Source organism: Acinonyx jubatus, chromosome A2, assembly GCF_027475565.1.
Source record: "Acinonyx jubatus isolate Ajub_Pintada_27869175 chromosome A2, VMU_Ajub_asm_v1.0, whole genome shotgun sequence".
NCBI classification, from domain to species: domain Eukaryota; kingdom Metazoa; phylum Chordata; class Mammalia; order Carnivora; family Felidae; genus Acinonyx; species Acinonyx jubatus.
The window spans coordinates 23,839,988-23,857,646 of NC_069383.1; the positions used below are offsets into that span (position 1 = coordinate 23,839,988).

Below are 17,659 nucleotides of genomic sequence, written 5' to 3' on the forward strand. Positions count from 1 at the left end.
TACTTACCTTGGAGGGATCAGGGGGCAGGACACCCTCCACAGCAAAGGGGCTACCGGGCACTGGGTGACCGTCGTAGGTGATGTCCACCTTGTAGGGTCCCTCCTCAGGGGGCATGTAGCGCACGGCCTGGGTTTCAGCTCCGCCCCCAGGCTCCAGCTTGCAAGGGATGGGGCGACGGGAGGGTGAAGTCATCCGCACATCCAGCTGCCCTTGACCACCAGCCCCACGTGTGTTCACAGAGAAGGCCTGTTCTTGCCCCACAGCCACCTCTGCAGAGAGGTCAAGGGGCACAGTGAGCAGAGACTCCGGCCCACCCCACAGCACTTCTCCCTTCCAGGGCGGCTCCTGCCCCACTTACTGCTGTTCAGGCCTTGAACTTTGACTTTGCTGAGGTCCAGTGGGGGTGCCACATTCACCACAAAGGGGCTCTTGGGGACAGGGTCCCCACCGTAGGTCACCGTCACTGCCATGTTGCCCTATCGGGTACAAGAAGAGGTTAGAACTGGGTGGCTTAGACACGGCCTGGCAACATGCCCTTGGCCGATGTGGACCTCGGGCTCAGAGTGGCACAGCCAGAGAGGATAGGTGCCAGGAAAGGGCCAAGACGACCCAGAAGTGGTCCTAGGAGACCGGCGGAAGGAGATGCAGGACCCTCGTCAACCAGGATGGGTGGGGTGGGGAGGAAGCGGGACACACCTGCTGGACGGCAGTGTACTTGACGGTGTAGGAGTAGTCATGGTTGTCGATGATTTCAAAGTCCCGAACGGCCTCACCCTTGGCAGCCCCGGCAAAGTGCACGTCCAGCTTGGCCTTGCCGGCTCCCTTGGTCAGCACCGTGAAGTGAGTGGGCTTCCCGACTTCCACACCTGGGGAGCCCACCCCAAGACAGCGGTGAGGGCCTGGTGGACACCTAGCATCGATCCCGGCCCAGCCCAGCCCCCGCCCAAACGCCTACCCGTGCGGTTCAGCCCAGGGCCCTCAGCTTTGACTTTGCTGGCATCGTGGGATGGGTCCACCTTAATGTGGAAGGGGCTGGCAGGGATCTCCTGGGTGGAAAAAAAAGATCTGGTCAGGGTAGGCAAAGGTGGCTTCTGAAACAGCCCCTTTGTTCCTTCTGAGGCCCACCACCCACACACAGAAAATGCTCTGTCGATGGCTGCGCAACTGTCCCCAAAGGACAGGATATGAAGCTGCGGCTTAGGCTTGGAGGCTGCAGGCCACCAGTGACGGCCAGAAGCCAAGGGTAGGGTACCTGGTTGGCAAACAGCACCATAATGGTGTAGCGGCCGGCCCCTGGGGGGGTGTACTTGACTGTGAAGGTGTCATTGTCGTTCTTGATGATGTCAAAGTCGATGTCAGCTTCTGCAGGGCCCACCACTCCGGGAGCACACTTGATGCCGATACTCACGTCACCTGAGGGGAGGCAGGCACGGGGCCATGAGTGGGTTCTCAACGGCCGCCCCCACTTAGCTAGAAGCAGGATCTGGCCAGAGTGCAAGCCCCACCTACCCAGGCCCCGCCCACTCCCCTGACCACAGCCAGGCACACCTTGCCCAGCCTCGCTGCAGTCCACGGTGAAATAAGTAGGCTCGTTGGCCTTGAGGCCCGTCTTCTCCACGCCTGGGCCATACACCTTCACCCGCTCGGGGTGACTGCCTTCTCCCACGTTCACCTGTCGGGAGGAGGTTGATGCTCAGCCCAGGGCCCCTCCCACAGGCCCCAGACCCCATCACTACCCGCCCCGGCCTCAGCAGGACCAGCCTCAGCCTCTTTGCGGGTTTTGAGGTGGGGAGTGGAGACAAGGGCCCAGGGACGACCAACATCTCCTGTATGGGGCTCCACCCTCCCTCTGGGACCCCAGGCAGCAGGGGGGCAGGACAGGAGGACACACCCGGAAGGGGCTCTTGGGCACATTGACGCCTCCCCAGGCGATGATGATGGTGTGTTTAATGGGCTTGGTGGGCACGTAGGAGCAGCGGAAGGTGCCGTCGCCATTGGGGATGACCATGATGTTGACAGGGCAGCCATCAGCATCCTGGGGGGGGGGGTAACCAAACGAGAGTCTTAAGAACACTCCGGCCTCCTCAGAGCACTGACGCCCTCTGCTGGCCTCAGGCAGCCCTCCTCACCTACTGCCTCAGACCTCAGGCCAGAAGAGCCCAGCGCCACGTGCTATGGTGGCGGGGAGCGCGCCCTGGGAGCCATTTGTGTGGCCCAGCCTCCCAGCCCAGGCATCTGCAATGTGTTAGCTGGGAAAAGGCTGGGTTAAATCAATGTTTCTAAAATTGAATAGTGAACATGTTAAAGGAAAATCATCCTCTTGAACCCAAGAGTACATTCATTAACTTCTAGGGATTAGCGGACAGCAGCATGAGAAACGGACTTGGGAAGTCAATGTCATATTCAAATCGTCTTTCAATTGCAAAATTATTAGTACAAAAAAATACACTTTTGGTAAAATATGTTCATAAGGTTATCATCAGAAAACACAACATTTTTAAGTTTCCCATAGTTCTTTTGGATCCGTGAGAGTCAAGCCGGGCCAGTGACGCTACAATTTCCTCTACCTCTCACCTGCCTCCGCCCTCCCAGGGTTCCTGCCCAGGGCAATGGGGGTAGCAGGACCGGGCAGTGACTTACCTGGGCATACAGGTTCAGGTCTCCCTTGCCAGCAGCACGGGCATCGATGGTGAACTCTGCAGGCTTGTCCACGATGCAGCCAGTGGGCTCCAGGCCAGGCCCAAAGGCCTTCACCTGTGCAGGGGGAGGCGCGGAGGGCTAGGTTGGGGACTGGAGGAGGGCCTGCTCACCCCATCCCGGGCTAGTATGCAGGCCCAAGGACCCCACCTTATCCGGGAAGCAGTCAGGTGCGGCTGGCTGGATGTGGGCAATGAAGGGTGAGTCTCGGATGTCCTCATCATCGCAGATGACGTGCACGGCGTACTCCCCAGGCTCCGTGGGCCAGTACCGCACATCGCAGGAGCCATCCCCCTTGTCATCACACTCGATCTTGGCCTGTGAGGGCCCCTCGATGGAGAAGCCTGGGAGCGATGGAGGGAAGATCAGGGGGTCCAAGAGGCAGCTTGGACACTCGGGCAGGTCTCCTATCGCTCCCTCAGTCACCCCTCCATCGCACTCCGTCCCATCCTGATACTACCCAGCGTTCCCGCCTCCCGTCCCCAGTCACCCCCCGTGTCCCTCCATCGCACCACTCCCCCGCGTTCCCGCCTGCTGCCACCCAGCCACTTACCCAGTGTCCCCACCTCCGTGCCAATGGCCTCCACCACAAAGTCGGCCGACTTCCCCACCTGGCCAGTTTTCAGGCCGGGACCCCAGGCCCGTACCTTCTGCGCTCCTGCCTCTGGGCTCACCTGTACCTCAAAAGGACTGGGCGAAGAGGGATCTGGGGTCAATGCCGGGAAGCACCTCTGCCAGAGGTACCAGTCCTCTCTTCCCTCAGGCAGCCCGTCCTCCCCTCCCCAGCTTGTGGGGCCGCAGACAGGCAGGCCTGGCGGGCGCGTGGTGCTTACCTGCGGGGGATGGCGTAGCCGCCCCACGTGATGGTCACCACATACTTCCCAGGCACCACAGGGTGGTACTCACACTCGAACACGCCATCTCCAGCCTCTCGCACTTTCACTGGCTCTTCTGTGCCCTCTGAGGAGACGGGGAGCACACAGGGAGGTGATCACCAGTCTGAGAGCCACAGGTCCTCAATCCCCTCAGGGACCCCGGCATCCGGGCCCAGCCTGAGGGCAGTGCGACTAGTGGGCAGAGCTGAAACTCGGGCAGGGACCACATGCCATCCCTGGGCATGACACCCAGAGTAGCGTGTAGGGTGAAAAGGATCATTTCCAGTTTGCAGGTGAGAAACTGAGGCAAGAGAGGAGACAACATGCCTAAGGTCCCATGGTACCTCTGGGCAGAGTCTCTTCTTGGAGTCTCTCCGGGGCGGGGCATGGTGCTCTTGTCACTGCCCTCAGGAAGCCAGAACCACGAGCCAGATTTCCTCCCTGCTCTCCCACCCCCCAGTCCTGGGCCCCGGCACTCACTTGGCCCTTTGACTGTGACCTTGAGCTCCCCGCTGCCGGCACCCTTAGTGAACACCTTGAAATCAGCCACCTCTTTCACACGCACACCCTTGGGCTGCAGGCCCCGCCCAGAGGCACGGCAGGCGTTAGGGTTACAGGCTGGGGGTTGGAAGGAGAAGATTAGGGGTGCTGAGGGGCTGGAGACAGAGCCTCAGCCCCTCACCACTCATTTCCCACCTCACTGGACATAGTCTTCCTGACCCTCACAGGCACAGGCTATGGCCTCATGCAGTCCTCCCCTGTGCTCCCCAGGGCCCCCGACACAACTGGGGCCCTTGGGAGCCATGCTGGATGAGGAGCTGGCCACAAGAAACCCTCCCTGCTGGGCTTCTCAGAGTCAGTGTCACTTGGGACACAGACATGGCAGAGCCTGGGCAGAGAGTGGGGCAAAGAGAGAGAGGGGAAGTCCCCAAACCACCCAAAGCCACCCACCCAGAGCCATCTGAGCCTTCTCAGGCAGAGCCACCATAGCAGCTTTAGGACTAGGTCATGCCATAAAACACTAAGCGAGGCCACAGAATGAGATATTCAGCATAACATGAAGCCTTCTGCAGGTCACAGGCAATGCATGGAAATCAGCCTGCCACAGAACACTACCAGTGGCAATGAACCCAGACCTTGCTACTGAACACGGGCCAAAGAAGAGTGATCTCAGACTGCCACGGAACACATAAAATGGCATAGGACCCAACGGGATGCCACAAAACAGGCAAGGACGTATAATCCAGGCCTACCACAGGACACAGGCAATGGCACAGAACCTGGGGCCCGTCACAGAATGCCACGGAAGGGGGGCAATTCCACACTGCCTGGGCCATTCCACACAGCACAGGTGAGGCCAGTCAGCTGTGGCCATGCTGGCCCCACCTCCCCTGGACAGTACTAACGTGGCACCACTTTCTTGGCCTGGTGGATGATGGGCACGGAGGGGACGTGTGACGGCAAGGGCTCTGAGCGGCAGGGAGAGAACCAAGTGGCGGGAGTCACCACCCGAGGGCCTGGGGTATGGGTGCCCATCACATATGCCCCCGCAACCCTTGCAAGGTGGCACCTGTCTGTATACTTTGCTGTGGTCTCCGGACCCTCCCTGGGATAGTAGGTGGAGAGATGACCAGGATGAGATCTCTCCAGAGCTACCCCCTGCCCCCGCCCCATGGATATTCTACCTATTTTAACGCCGGCTCCCCTCCCACCCCTGGATTTAGTGGTTCGTTTCCCATAAACCCTCAGCCCCGGAATTTGGTGGCAATTCTCTCTGTGTCCTGGCCTCAGGGAGGGTGACTGTGGGGCTGGGTGAAGGGCCTTTTACCTTCAGCTACATGGACGGGGAAAGGACTGCGGGTGATGGGGGCACCAGCGAAGGCCACATGCACCGTGTGGGGCCCCTCCATCACAGGCCTGTACGTGCATCGGAACGTGCTGTCGCCCTTGTCCTCCAGGGCCACCTCCACTGTGTCCCGCCGGCCCTGCGGGTCCACGATCACCACGGCGACATCACCAGTGCCGGCCCCTGCCATGCACAAAAAGCCGTCAGCAACCCCCTCTCTGGACACAAACAGCTGCTCCGGGCTCCCTCACTCTGGGACCACCCACCCTCTGGCTGAGACCCTGCCCCTGTCCCCCATCCACATCACCCATGTAGTCATGCGCTGCCCACCTGACATCCCCCTAGGGCCCATCCTTACCCGCAGTATAGATGTCAAAGTACGTGGGTTTGTTGGCCACATTGCCCACAGGCTCCAGGCCAGGGCCACGGGCTGACACCTTGTTGGCATCTCCCAGAGCCATGCCCACGTTCACCTCAAAGGGACTGCGTTCGATATTCTGGCCAGCAAAGAGCACAGTCACCTGCAGATCAGGGGCCAAATGTTAGCCTCTCGGGGAAAGCAGTTCTTTTGAGAGGGGGTGGATGGGCAGGGCGCAACCGAGGCTGGGGAGAGGTGGGCTGCTGGGCATGCTGGGGTGGGCTGCGAGCTGACAGAGGGCTCCACGACGACAGAGCCAAGGACGTGAGCGGGATGGGGAGGGTCGGCAGGGAGATACCTTGTGCAACCCCGCAACCTTGGGCACATAGGAGACAGCATAGGTGCGGTTCTTGTCATTGTTGGGAACCACTTTGGCCTATTGGGAAGGGAAAAGACCGGAAGTCACAGAGGCTGCAGCCCCTCCTGACCCCACAGTGCCTGGCAGCACCCACGGTGATGCTTCCCCCAGAACCCGGCCTAGTAGTTAATTCTGGCAGCCATCTCCAGGCCAGTCCTGCTAGCAGCCCGTGGTCTCTGGTTCGAAGCCCATGCCATTCCCTCTCGTCCTCAGCAGCTCTCCATACCTCCTCGGTGTGGCCCTCAGGGTCCTCAATGTAGACCAGCACCTCGCCCACGCCGGCATCCACCGTCTGCACGGTGAAGTGGGCAGGCTGTAGCACAGTGTTGCCGTGGGGCTCGATGCCTGAGGGACAGACGGCAGAGCCAGGTTACTTAGGAAGACCCATCCTAGGATGGACCCAACTGCCCAGGGAAGACCGGCAGGGACTCGACACGTACCAGGCCCGTAGGCGATGGCCTTCTTGGGGTTCAGCTGTTTAGAGCGAACAGGGGCACCAGGTTTGAGTTTGGCCTTGGGGAACTGGGACAGGTAGGTCATGACAGAATGCTCATCCACGTTGGGGTCCACAATCTCCTCGGGGGCAATCACCTGCCACAGGGAAGAAGGGAGTTACAGGGTGCCCTCTACCCAGTGACTTCGGTGCTCTCCCCCCTCTTGACCGGGCATCCTCATAGACCCAACCTCCGTCCTGGCCCTCCTGGCCCCCTACTCTCCCCCACCCTCTTTGTTCGTGTACCTGGGGCACCCCGAGCCAGTCGTCCGCCTGCTGCATGGCCTCCCGGGCGTTCTCCACAGGCTGGTTGGGGTCCCAGGCTTCCCAGTCAGGGCACAGGCCTAGAGAGATGGTAGAGGGAGACGATGAGTAGGGGAAGGCAGCCAGTCAGAATGCAGAGCATCTGCTCACCCGACACCCTCACAGGCTGCGGGGTCACGCCTGCTGCCGCGCACCTCTGGGCCCCTGACCAGCCAGGTTCTTGCTACCCCCCTATGTTACGGACCATCGCTGGGATGCCCATCGCCATTGGGAGGCGCGGCAGCCCTCCCTAGCACCAACAATGAGGCCTTTCTGCCCTGGCTGACGCAGCCTGGCACCAGCCCTGCCAGTCAGCCTTCTGCCGGCCCAGGCCCCAGCGCAGACCCTGTCAGGACCGCCCCCCTCCCAGTCCTTCCTGCCTCACTCCTGCTGCCTCGGGACAGCAGGTTCCATCCTGCACATGCCTCTGACGCCATCCTCTACGAGGTCTCCTCACAGCCTCCCTCAAGTCCTAGAGCTCCAAACACTTCCCACGTCAGCCTTAGAGCCTAAGACACCCTCTCCTTCCTCATTACCCACTTGGGGAAACTGAGGCACATAAGGGCATGTCATGAGAGGATAGGTTCTCCTCTGTGGCCACCCAAAACACAGCTCTCCTAACGGGAAGAATGCTGAGGCAGCTCCAGATCACTCCTGTCAAGGGGTGCAAAGGTCAGGGGGTGCCTGGTCCAGGCCAGAGCTGGAGGAGGGGTGATGCTCACTGGCTGGGAGGGGGCCAGCTCAAAGGCTGGAATCCATGACCGGCCGGAACAGCTGAGCTCACTTCTGGCGGCCTCACCAGCTGTGGGCAATGGCTCAGCAGCTGGGAATGCTTCCCAGGCGGCTGGTGCCCCCGCCTCCCACCCCCTGCTCCCCAGCTGACCCCAGACTGGGGAGGATTCTCCCAAGGGGCCATGGCTCCCCAGAGGCAGAGCTGACCGACTCAGATTAGAAGGCGATCTATCTTCTTGGGAGGTGATAGTCAGAAGGGAAGATGCATATAGGGCAGGGCTCTAGCCAGTCATGGCCTCAGTCTTCTCATGGGCCCTGACTGCCCCCCCACCTGACCGGGCCAGGGCCTACGTTTGAGAGGACAGTGTTGGGCCACCTGTCACTGGGCAGCAGCACACCAGCCTCAGTCCCTCCTCAAACCTCTCCCAGAGCCTCACAAAGAAGAACCTTCTCAGGGTCTGACTTCTGGGATTCTTGCTACAAGTCCTACCATATTTCCTTTCTCTCAGCTCAGCAGAAATGGTACCCGTATGGCAAAGTAGGACACTCATGGAGCAGGAAGTTGAGACCTTGGGCTCAAGTTCAGTTCTGCCACAGATAAACTGTGTGATCTTGGACAAATCACTGGCCCTCTCTGGACCTCATTGCCCTTGTCTGTAAAATGAGGAATTCTGAACCTTTTGCTGCAAGCTGCAATATCTGTCACACCCGCAGGAAGGGCCTGTCACCAGCAATGACTCTCAGTTGGAGCAGAGGGCAAGCCCCACAGGCCGTCCTGATCCCCCAGCCCGGAGATATGCATTCTGACAGCCACAGCCCTCAGCACCACCAGCGAAGGGCTCCATGATGGGCCCACTGGTCCACTTACCAGGGGCACAGTTGTCCACCAGGGCGCCCAGAGCTTTGCCATCCTGCCAGTCACGGTTGAAGTTAGTGATGGGCAGCTGGGGCACCTTGTTCTGGATCCAGCCGAGCAGACGCTGCTTGGGCGTCTGCTTGCGGGCGTCCTCGTCCTCCTCATCCTCCCACATGGGCATGGAGATGGAGTAGTGTAGGATCAGCGTCCAGATCAGACCCAGGATCAGCTTCAGGTTCCCATCCACAATGGCCTTGCTGTCTGCAGAGTGGAGGGGACACGCTGGGCTCAGCGAGGGGGCTGCCCTCCACAGCTCAGCTCACGAGGCAGCTGCTAGAGCAGAGGGGGTCAGGCCTCCCGCTTTCGGAACCTGCCCCCTTCTCTGCCTACCGAATTCTCACCCTCCAGCAAGGCCAAGGCCGCGCCCAGAGGCCTAACGTTTTGGGTCTGCCTACAGCGTGCCCCACGGCAGGTACTTTCACCTGTGGAACAGCGCGTGCGTGGGCCTCCATCCGGCTACAGGCCCCCTGGCGATCATCCGGGATTGTAAGCCTCTGCGGGGGGGCTGTGCCGTTTCATTTTTTAAGTTTTATTGAGGTGTGCCTGACACACAAGCTGCACGTATTAAACTGGACAAGCTTTGACAACATGTATGTGCCTATAACGCCATCACCACAAGTCATAAACCTATCCACCTCTCCCCAGATTTCCTTGCACGTACCCCTTTGTGGTCCCTCCGCCTGCCCTTCCTTGTCCCCCTTTCCAGGCAACAACTGGTTTGCCCTTGGTTACTATGGATTAGTTTGCATTTTCTAGAGATTTATACAAATGGAATCATATAGTAAGTACGCTTTGGTTTCTTTCACAGTAGACACTATTTCTCTACACTCAGAGCCTAGGACTTAGTAGGATCTCAGTAAATACTAGTTGAATGAATATTAAAAAAACCCTGAAATTAGAGAGGAATTAGAACTAACCTGGTTCCAGCCGAATTCTCCTCTTGAACACCATAAAAGGCTTTTGGAACAAAGTTCGGGGAGGGGGAGGGAGAGGGGGGTACAGTGCATGCTTGGGTAAGGCTTGAAAATCATGTTTTCAAATGCTGGGGCCAGTGGGATTTCACATGAGCCAGGAGGAATGTCACCCGTGTGGACTCAAGTCTCAGGAGCTGAGACTCTTCACCCATCGCCACCTTGGAGGAATACTAGGGACCAGAATCGCTTCCTCAAGATTCAGGAGACCTCGTTCTCCTTCAACAGCCAGAGTGAAATATCCAGGAGCCGGGATGGCCTACAGTATGAGTCTTTGGAAGCCAGCTTATTTGTAAAGGGCAATGCAGGCCTGAAATCCATCAGCTTCCCTGAACACTACTTTTAGGAGGTTGGGAGGGGGGACAGAAGATTCAGCCTTGTTTACTGGTGTTGCCTGAGAGATGGGAGAGGGTGGGGCTGGAGGCGCACCCCCCTCCCCCCCCCACACACCCCTTACACAACTTTTCCTCCTCCCCTAGATCTTGGGAGAAAACAGTCCGGAGACCAAAGGCCTGGGGAACCCCAGCATCCCCCACCCCATCCCCACCAGCCCCCAGGAGGGGGAATCGCAGCCTCTCTATCCCTCTGGCCTCCAGCTCTGGCCCCCTTGGCTCCCCCACCCTTTCACTGATTCATCCTTCCTTCCCCGGCAGCTCCCCAGCCCGCCCCCTCTCCCCCTGGCTCTGCTGCAGCACAAAGGTTTGGCAGCTTTCAGATTCCATGACACAACTCACTCCCGGCCTCCCGGTGCTTCAGGGCGCTCTCTCAAACACACAGGCCGCCATACTCTCACACAGTCTTGACACCCAGTGCCCCAAGGCCTCTCACCACCCCGACAGCCTCCAAAGCCAGTGCTCACACACCCAGAAGAGCTTCTTGCAAACCGGGAGGGGGGGGGGGTGGGGGGGCAGATTCGTGGGAGGGAGGCCTTGAGGCTGCTGGGGTTGGAGGGGGTGTCATTCATATTTGCCGCAAGGAGAAGTCTCTCCCCAGTGACTGGCCCTGGGCCAGACAGCAAGTGGTCCACTGCGGCTTGGGGCAGGAGAGGGGCCTAGAGTCCGGCTCCGGAGCAATGACCTTCCTCTCCAGACCCATTCCTGCCCCAGGCCAGGCAGAAAAGGGGAGCTCAGGCTTCCTCCCTCCCACCCTGAGCCACCACTTCTTCTCCAGCCTGGGGACACCCCCAAAGGGGTGGGAAGAGCCCTACGGCCAGACCCTCAGGCCACCCCAGGCCTCAGGGGTGGGGAAGGAGTGAGGGCCCTGGCGAGGGAGGTGCCGGCACAGCTGCTGCCCCCCTCTGGCCCCTCCCTCAGCTGTTGGCTCCAGAAGGAGTAGCAACTGGGGAACAGCTGCGGCACAGAGCTGCCTCATTAGGCCTCTTTGTTTGGAGGGGCTGAGGGGCTGGTGGGGGCCGGGTTGGGGTGCTGGGGTAAGGGCACACAGCTCCTTCAACCCGGGCTGAGCACCCCGTTCTTTAGCTGGACTTCCCAGCCCCCAGCCCCCACCCCACTCCTGGAAAGGGAAGTGGGGAGTCTTTCTGACCCCCTCCCAGGTGCCCAGATGCTCCATCGCAGTCCTGAGATAAGGCCCAGAGGAGCCCCCCCCCCCCCCACCACCACAGCCCCTTCCCACCACTGATCGGGCCAGAGGGAACCAGAGGCAGCAGAAAGCCGCCCCTGGTGGGGAATCCCTTGACATCTCCTCAGGGTCGAGCAACCCCGCCCCCTGTGCCCCCTCCCTCCACCCTCAGCCTCAGGCCCGGCCCCAAATTGCTGACAGCTTATCTCATCAGCACGAGTGAGCCACTTGGCCCAAATGGGGAACAGTTCCCCTTCCTCTCAGCGGGAACCCAGGAGCGTCCCTCCCGCCCCCAAACCATCTTTTCCTTCTTCCCCCTCTACTCTGAGCCGGCCCCTCCGCTGTTGAGCCAAGGGGCCGGAGCCAGGCACCGCCATGGGGGAGGGGAGAGGTGCGCTCAGGAAGGATGAGGCCTGGAAAGGGGCCGGCGGCCCACGCAGCGGGGAGGGGAGAGGAAGGCTGAGCAGTTTCCTATAAAGTCCTAGTGAGGCCCGGAGGCCCTCCTCTTGAGACCCCACCTGGGACCGTCAGTCTGTCGGTCAAACCTCAGCATGCAGGGGGATGACAGCCCCAGGACTGACTTGTCTCTGATTCCCCCACACAAATCCTCCGACCAACCCCCCACCAACACACACACTCTGTAGCCCTCACCCCACTACACACACCAGGGTCCCCTCCCCCACCCCTGTCCTCAGGCTTGTCCTTCTGGAAAGCTCAGAGACATCTGCTGTGTCACGGAGGCAGGGCTATTTCCAGGCCAGAGCGGGTGGGGTGGGGGGGCAGTATTGGGGCAGGAGGGGTAAGGCCTAGAGAGGGGACTGGACAGGGCAAAGGGCCCCGGACTGACTTCAGCTGCTAATTCAGGAGGCCTAGAGATGCCCTGAGGGAGAGTGGGGGTGGACAGATATTCAATTATCTTTGGGGTAGCCTGGTGGGGGAAGGCATCGGACCCCATGTGAAACTCTTCTCCTGGGGTTTTGGGGTGCACCCCAAGGGGCCCTTTCCTGTAAATCACAGCAAGACTCTTAAGAGCTCACCACTGGGGTAGGGGGTCTTCCCTAGGCCCCCAGCCAGCAGGGAGGACTGCAGGGCTGTGAGGGGAGGAGCAGCCTCTGACCACTCAGAGCCCACCCTCAGCTCCCCAAGCTCCCAAGCCTGGAGCGCTTCCCCACCCCCACCAGCACTGATACACCTTCCAAATCTGGTTACACTCAATGACTTCCTCCCTTCTACAGGCCTTCCCCTCCCTCCTCTCAACCCAGACAGTTAGCTGCAGCCAATCCAGTCCTAGGGAGTGGGCTGGGGCCTGGCATGGACTTAGGGGAGCACCCTCCTGCGCAGACTAAAGCAGGAGGTGGATAGGCAGGGGTTAAGGCTTTCTGCCCTCTCTTAGTGCCTTTTTAGGCTTCTGAGGCTGGGCCCTGCCTGCCCTGGCCCAGGGGCCTGAACCCAGCTGCTAAGCACAGGCCTGTGGAGCCCGCCTGCCCCCCCCCCTCCCCATGCCTGCCTAGCCACCAGCTTCCCTGACCTGCCTTCAGCCTGCTTCTCCCCCATGGACGTGCTGGGAGGCAAAGAAGCTCTTTGCTTTGTTTAGGGAGTAAATGCCCCCCAGGAATCAGTAATGGGCACCCTGTCTTCTCAAGCATGGGCTGGGATGGCCCCATGGCAAGAAAGGGGACAATGAGTAGAGGCGGGTTGATGGGAGTGTGTGCCGGGAGGCTGAGCTGGACGACTTAGAAACGGTAAGGTGTGGACTGGAACCCCAATATTCCGCTGAAGGGACAGAGGGGTGTGAAGGCACTGCCCATATGGCCTGCATTGATGGCAGGAAAGCAGGGACCAGGGCCCTCTCCCTGGGCCAGGGGGCCACTCTCTGTCCTATCTCAGCTCCCGGCACCCACCCAGCACCTGTGTCCGCGACCCCCAGGGGCCAGCCCTTTCTTGGGGCACTTCCCCCTCCCCGCTGTGTCCGTGCACTGCTCGCCCGCACTGACCGATGGACACGAGCTTGATGTGCTCGCGCTCCAGGAACTCGAGGGCCACGGACACGTTCTCCAGCTTCATCTGGCGGAAGTTGGGGCGCGGGTGGAACTTGCGATACATGCGCTTCTGGCTGAGCACCTCGAGCAGCGCGATGAGGCGCAGCCCGTCGCTGAGGTCTCGCTGCAGGTCGGTCAGGCGCTTGCCCACACACTTCAGGTGCTCGTTGCACCAGCGCGTGAACGTGTTCTGCTGGATCTTCTTCCACGGCGCGTCCTCCGCCAGGTCCTTCTCCGTGGACGGCATGTCGTCCACCTCGTCGCCCAGGCCGAGGCCGGCGGCCTCTGAGTAGCTGCTGTTGTTCATCATGCTGGCGCGGGCTGGGGCGGGGGCTGCTCTGCCTGCTGGGCTCGGGCTGGGCTCGGGCTGGGGCTGGGGCGCTGTCGGGGCGCTGTCGGGGCGCTGTCGGGGTGCTGTCGGGGCGCGACCGCGGGACTCGCAGCTCTGCGCTGCGCTGCTCTCAACTTGTCTCGCGCCCTGGCTGGTGGGACTCGGCTGGCCTCCTCGGCTCCTTGGCCGCGCTCTCTCTCTCTGTCTCTCTCTCTCTCCCTCCGGGGGCGGAGCAGTGCTCGGGAAGTGCGGGCCGGGCCGGGGCGGGGGGTTTAAGAAGCCCCTGGGGCCGCGCCCCCCCCACGCCGCGCTTGCGGCCCCGGAGTCCACGTCAGAGCGCCGGCCTCCCAGGAATGCCGCCCGGCCCGCGGGTGGGGGCTGAGCGGAGCGGGCGGCCCCGCCTCCTTCCTCCCCTCCCCCAACAGGGCCCGGGTGGCGGGAGGGCTCCCCCCCCCCAACACACGCCCCCCAGCCTCGGCCTGGGTCTGCGGCCCAAGCGGGCTCCGTCCTGCGCAGCCGCTCTGGGGAGGTGGATCGCAGAGCGGAAAGGCGAGGGGTGAGCGCACCCTATACCCCCAAACTGAGCGTCGCCAGACGAAGATGAAATACACCCCCTTCATACGCTGTGGGACTAAAGACATAATGGGGAAACTGAGGCTAGCGGTTGGGGCAAAACACACTGAAGTCGTGCTGACAGAATTTTCTGGATGAATTGGTGGCAGGGCCGTTGACAGGGCCTGGGAGTCCTGGCTCCTGGCCCAGGGTATTGTCCACCTGCAGGGGAAAGGAAGTGTGTGTGCTTGTGTACAGATGGGCTGAGAGAAAGCAGGGACACTGCCCAGGCCGATTAGGAAGAAGGCTTGGGGGTGCTCCACTTTACAGGTAGAAAAGCCTCATTTGAAGCCCAAACCCAGGGTCCCAGGGGAAAGACTGAGGCTGCCCCTGACTCAGTGTCCCTGTCACCAGCCTGCTTGGCCTCATCCCCTCAGAATGAAGCTGAGCTCAGGAAGATAGTACCCAATGAGTCACACCGTGTTCCCCCCTCCATGTCTGACTCAACCAAGGTGATGAGAGGGCAAGGAGAGACTGCCCGTTGTGCCAGGGAGCCCCCTGGGCAATGTGCCCATTTGGGCCGCAAGGCAGATCCTTCCAGCAAAAGGGCGGGTTAGCCAGACAGAAACAGGGAGAGCCTTGCCCAGAACAGCCAAGGGGAAACGTGACGGGGCTGGTGGGCAGGGAGAGCCCAAGGGAGCCAGCCAGAAAGCCTAGGCGGGACTGGGCTCAGGGTAAGCCAAGGGCAGCTGGAGGCCTAGGGTATGGTGACAGCAAGGAAACTGAGGCACTCAGAGGAGCTGCTTGGAGTGAGGGGAAAGAGCTATCAAATGTACTTATATAGAGAATATATAGCCTGCAATTCTGTGTAGCGTACATGTATTCCATATCTCCTGGTACCCCTTTTAGGCCAAACTTCCTCAGCTGCCCCATCCCTCTTGACACAGTAAGGTTGGGCCAGACATTCCCCAACTCAAGCTGTTTGATGGTTGACATTTGAGAAGGTTCTGGGACCTTCTAGGTGAATCATTCTATCTTATTCCTCTTCTACCCCCAGGCAGTGTGGAAAGGAAGAAGACAGTGGGCATCTTTGAGGGCTGTCTCTTCAAGGGCAGAATGAAGGCAGTCCCTGTTATGGAGTTCAGAAAAAGGGGGGTTTGGGGGGGGGCAGTGCTTATGGCAAAAGGAGTCCATGAATGATTTCTTTCCCTTCTCATTAGGTAGGGAGGGGGAGGAGTAGAGAAGGGACCAGAAACAGAAGAGGGACCTGCTGTGCGTGGCTTGGGAGGGGGGAGCTCTGGGGGCCCTGATAATGACAGGCGAGGTATAAATAGCTTGGGCCCTGCGGCTCATGTTCTGTCGGCTGCCTGTGACGAGGTGCTCAGGAATCCCACTCTCCTATTGGCACGCCCCCATCTCCAGAACTCTCATTCCCCCCCATGCCACCTTTGTCCCATGTCCAAAACCAACCATCAGGCATCAGTACTGACCATCTACTTGAGAGGCTGAGCTCTCCTGTGGAGAGATGCCCAGCTGGGGACACATGACACATAGCTCGGTCTCACAGGGAGGGAGGGGTGTGCGTGCGTGTGTGTGTGTGTGTGTAAAAACGTAGACATTTGACACCCAGTCTGAGGTGCCAGCTCAGGGTTCAGCGAGGTTGTCATTGAAGCCCAGATGAGGAAACTGAGGTACAGATCTGAGACAGCTCTCCTGGGGAGGAGAGAGAGGAGTAGGGTGGGTTTGCTTGGAGCTGACAGCCTCTTTACAAACTCTAATGGCTCACAGTCCCGTTTTGTGGGCATTACCTGAGGTCCCCCAGTAAGTTGAGGGCATCCGTTAAGGAGGGGGGATTTCAGAGGGAAGCCGGTGAGTGAAGAAAGAACTCCCAAGTGTAGCCTACCCTCTCTTTCTCCCCTCTCTCCCTCTTCTCCTACCCTCCCTGCAAGAGAGGTTTGTGTGCAGCCCCAGAGGAGTAAGTGAATGGTTGGCAGACAAGGGTGCCCAGTGCCAAGGATGGTTCCCGGCATCCTTCTCACCCCCTCCCACAGAAACCCGAACCTGTTGCTCTCCAGGATAAATCGGGGCCTGACTCAGGCCCCAGCCAGCCAGTCATAGTCAGCCTGACCCAGGAGCAGGCTGGTGACTCAGCCCTGAATATAGCCCATGAGCCCAGGCGCAGCCATCAGTGCTGGAACAAACCGTGCACAATGCTAGTCCTGGGGCCTGCCAAGTGGGCCCCCCCCTCCCTGAGGAGGGCTGATGTGCTCCTCCTCCCTGAGTCAGGCAGGGGCGCAGAGAGGGGTTTGCAGGGGGTTTCATCAGCTGAGTATTTGGGGCAGAGCTGGCTGGGGCCATACGCCTTTTATAACCCCCTGACTCACCACCCACTGACCTGTCTCAAGAGACCAGGTTGCCTGGCTATTCACCTGGCCCTGCCTTTCCCATCAAGGGGCACTGCTTGTCAGCCACTGACTTTGGCCATGGTTTGGGGTGAGCAGAATCTAAGTGACCAGGTCCAATGGGCTGTGTTTGAAAATCTTGTTTTTCTGGAGTCGGGGACATTTCCAGAGTCACCTATGAGGATACCAGGTTGGCCAAGTTCATAGTCGGCACTTTGATCAGTCAGTGATACTGACTGTGGCCCTGACTTATGTGCCGGGGACACTCTGGTAGGATAGAAAGATCCATAGCCCTCTTCAATTCTGCCTCTGCCACCTCTGGCAGGTAATATAATGATTTGGGGCTTCAGTTTCGAATCTGTAAAATGGAGTTAATAGTACCCTTGTAGGAGATTAGGAGATTTTTTATGTGTGAAGATGAGAAGAGAGAGCATGTGAGGTGATTAGCTCGGTGCTTCGCAGCTAATAGGTGACCAGAAAAAAGTAAGTTTGTTTCCTGTGCTGGTGCCTTATGGACCACGAAGGTTCTTTTTTTTTTTTTTTTTTTTTTTTTTTTACGTTTCTTTATTTTTGAGAGGTAGAGAGAGATAGAGCATGAGTGGGGGAGGGGCAGAGAGAGAGGGAGACACAGAATCGGAAGCAGGCTCCAGGCTCCGAGCTGTCAGCCCGGAACACGACACGGGGCTCCAACCCACAAACCGTGAGATCATGACCTGAGCCGAAGTCGGATGCTCAACCGACTGAGCCACCCAGGCGCCCCTGGGCCACGAAGGTTCTAGTGAGCAGGCGCTTCCTCACAGCCGTCCCTATCCCCTGTAGAGTCCGTTGCCGGGATCACTACACTGTTCTTCCCTCCCCTCCCCTCCCTCCCCTCCCCTCCCCTTCCCTTCCCTCTTAACACTGCATCTGCCAGAATTGGAGCCAGACTACTTCTGATCTTTAGAACTACCCAGGAGTGGCAGGTGGTGGCCCGGGGAGAGCGAGCAGAGGGGCTGTTGTGCAGAAAGGGAAGAGTCGTGCAGAGCACAGCAGTGGGCAGATGGAGGCCCCCAGGTGTTTGGTTCTAGCTGTACATCAGCCTGGATGCATGCCTGGTGGTGGCTTCTAAGAGACACCCTTGTGGACTTAAAGCTAGCTCAAGTGGCTG

At 59.7% G+C, this 17,659-nt stretch overlaps 1 protein-coding gene and 1 long non-coding RNA gene across 10 annotated transcripts in view; one reads left to right on the forward strand and one right to left on the reverse strand.

Moving 5' to 3' along the window:
- LOC113604144 (uncharacterized) overlaps window positions 1-9,228 on the forward strand; it is a 26,644-nt gene extending 17,416 nt beyond the window's left edge. For 2 of the 4 annotated variants that reach the window (XR_008296648.1, XR_008296660.1), the window contains one exon: window positions 4,647-9,228. This is a non-coding gene — a long non-coding RNA (uncharacterized LOC113604144). The remainder of the gene's footprint in view (window positions 1-4,646) is intronic. The other 2 variants (XR_008296649.1, XR_008296651.1) reach the window with 2 other exon arrangements.
- Window positions 1-13,876, reverse strand: part of FLNC (filamin C) — a 27,322-nt gene extending 13,446 nt beyond the window's left edge. For 3 of the 6 annotated variants that reach the window (XM_027075424.2, XM_027075422.2, XM_027075420.2), the window contains exons 1-20: window positions 13,183-13,875; window positions 8,592-8,840; window positions 6,935-7,032; window positions 6,636-6,786; window positions 6,422-6,540; window positions 6,136-6,213; window positions 5,778-5,940; window positions 5,402-5,602; window positions 4,054-4,191; window positions 3,532-3,658; window positions 3,252-3,388; window positions 2,849-3,042; window positions 2,642-2,755; window positions 1,893-2,036; window positions 1,550-1,673; window positions 1,254-1,414; window positions 957-1,047; window positions 698-867; window positions 360-477; window positions 8-270 (exon numbers count right to left, since the gene is read on the reverse strand). In XM_027075424.2, the coding sequence (XP_026931225.1) occupies window positions 8-270; window positions 360-477; window positions 698-867; window positions 957-1,047; window positions 1,254-1,414; window positions 1,550-1,673; window positions 1,893-2,036; window positions 2,642-2,755; window positions 2,849-3,042; window positions 3,252-3,388; window positions 3,532-3,658; window positions 4,054-4,191; window positions 5,402-5,602; window positions 5,778-5,940; window positions 6,136-6,213; window positions 6,422-6,540; window positions 6,636-6,786; window positions 6,935-7,032; window positions 8,592-8,840; window positions 13,183-13,537 (3,195 nt within the window). In that variant the 5' untranslated portion in view covers window positions 13,538-13,875. Of the gene's footprint in view, window positions 1-7; window positions 271-359; window positions 478-697; window positions 868-956; window positions 1,048-1,253; window positions 1,415-1,549; window positions 1,674-1,892; window positions 2,037-2,641; window positions 2,756-2,848; window positions 3,043-3,251; window positions 3,389-3,531; window positions 3,659-4,053; window positions 4,192-4,979; window positions 5,043-5,401; window positions 5,603-5,777; window positions 5,941-6,135; window positions 6,214-6,421; window positions 6,541-6,635; window positions 6,787-6,934; window positions 7,033-8,591; window positions 8,841-13,182 lie in introns of all 6 variants that reach the window. The other 3 variants (XM_027075419.2, XM_027075421.2, XM_027075423.2) reach the window with 3 other exon arrangements.
- Between the last annotated feature and the right edge of the window lie 3,783 nt (window positions 13,877-17,659).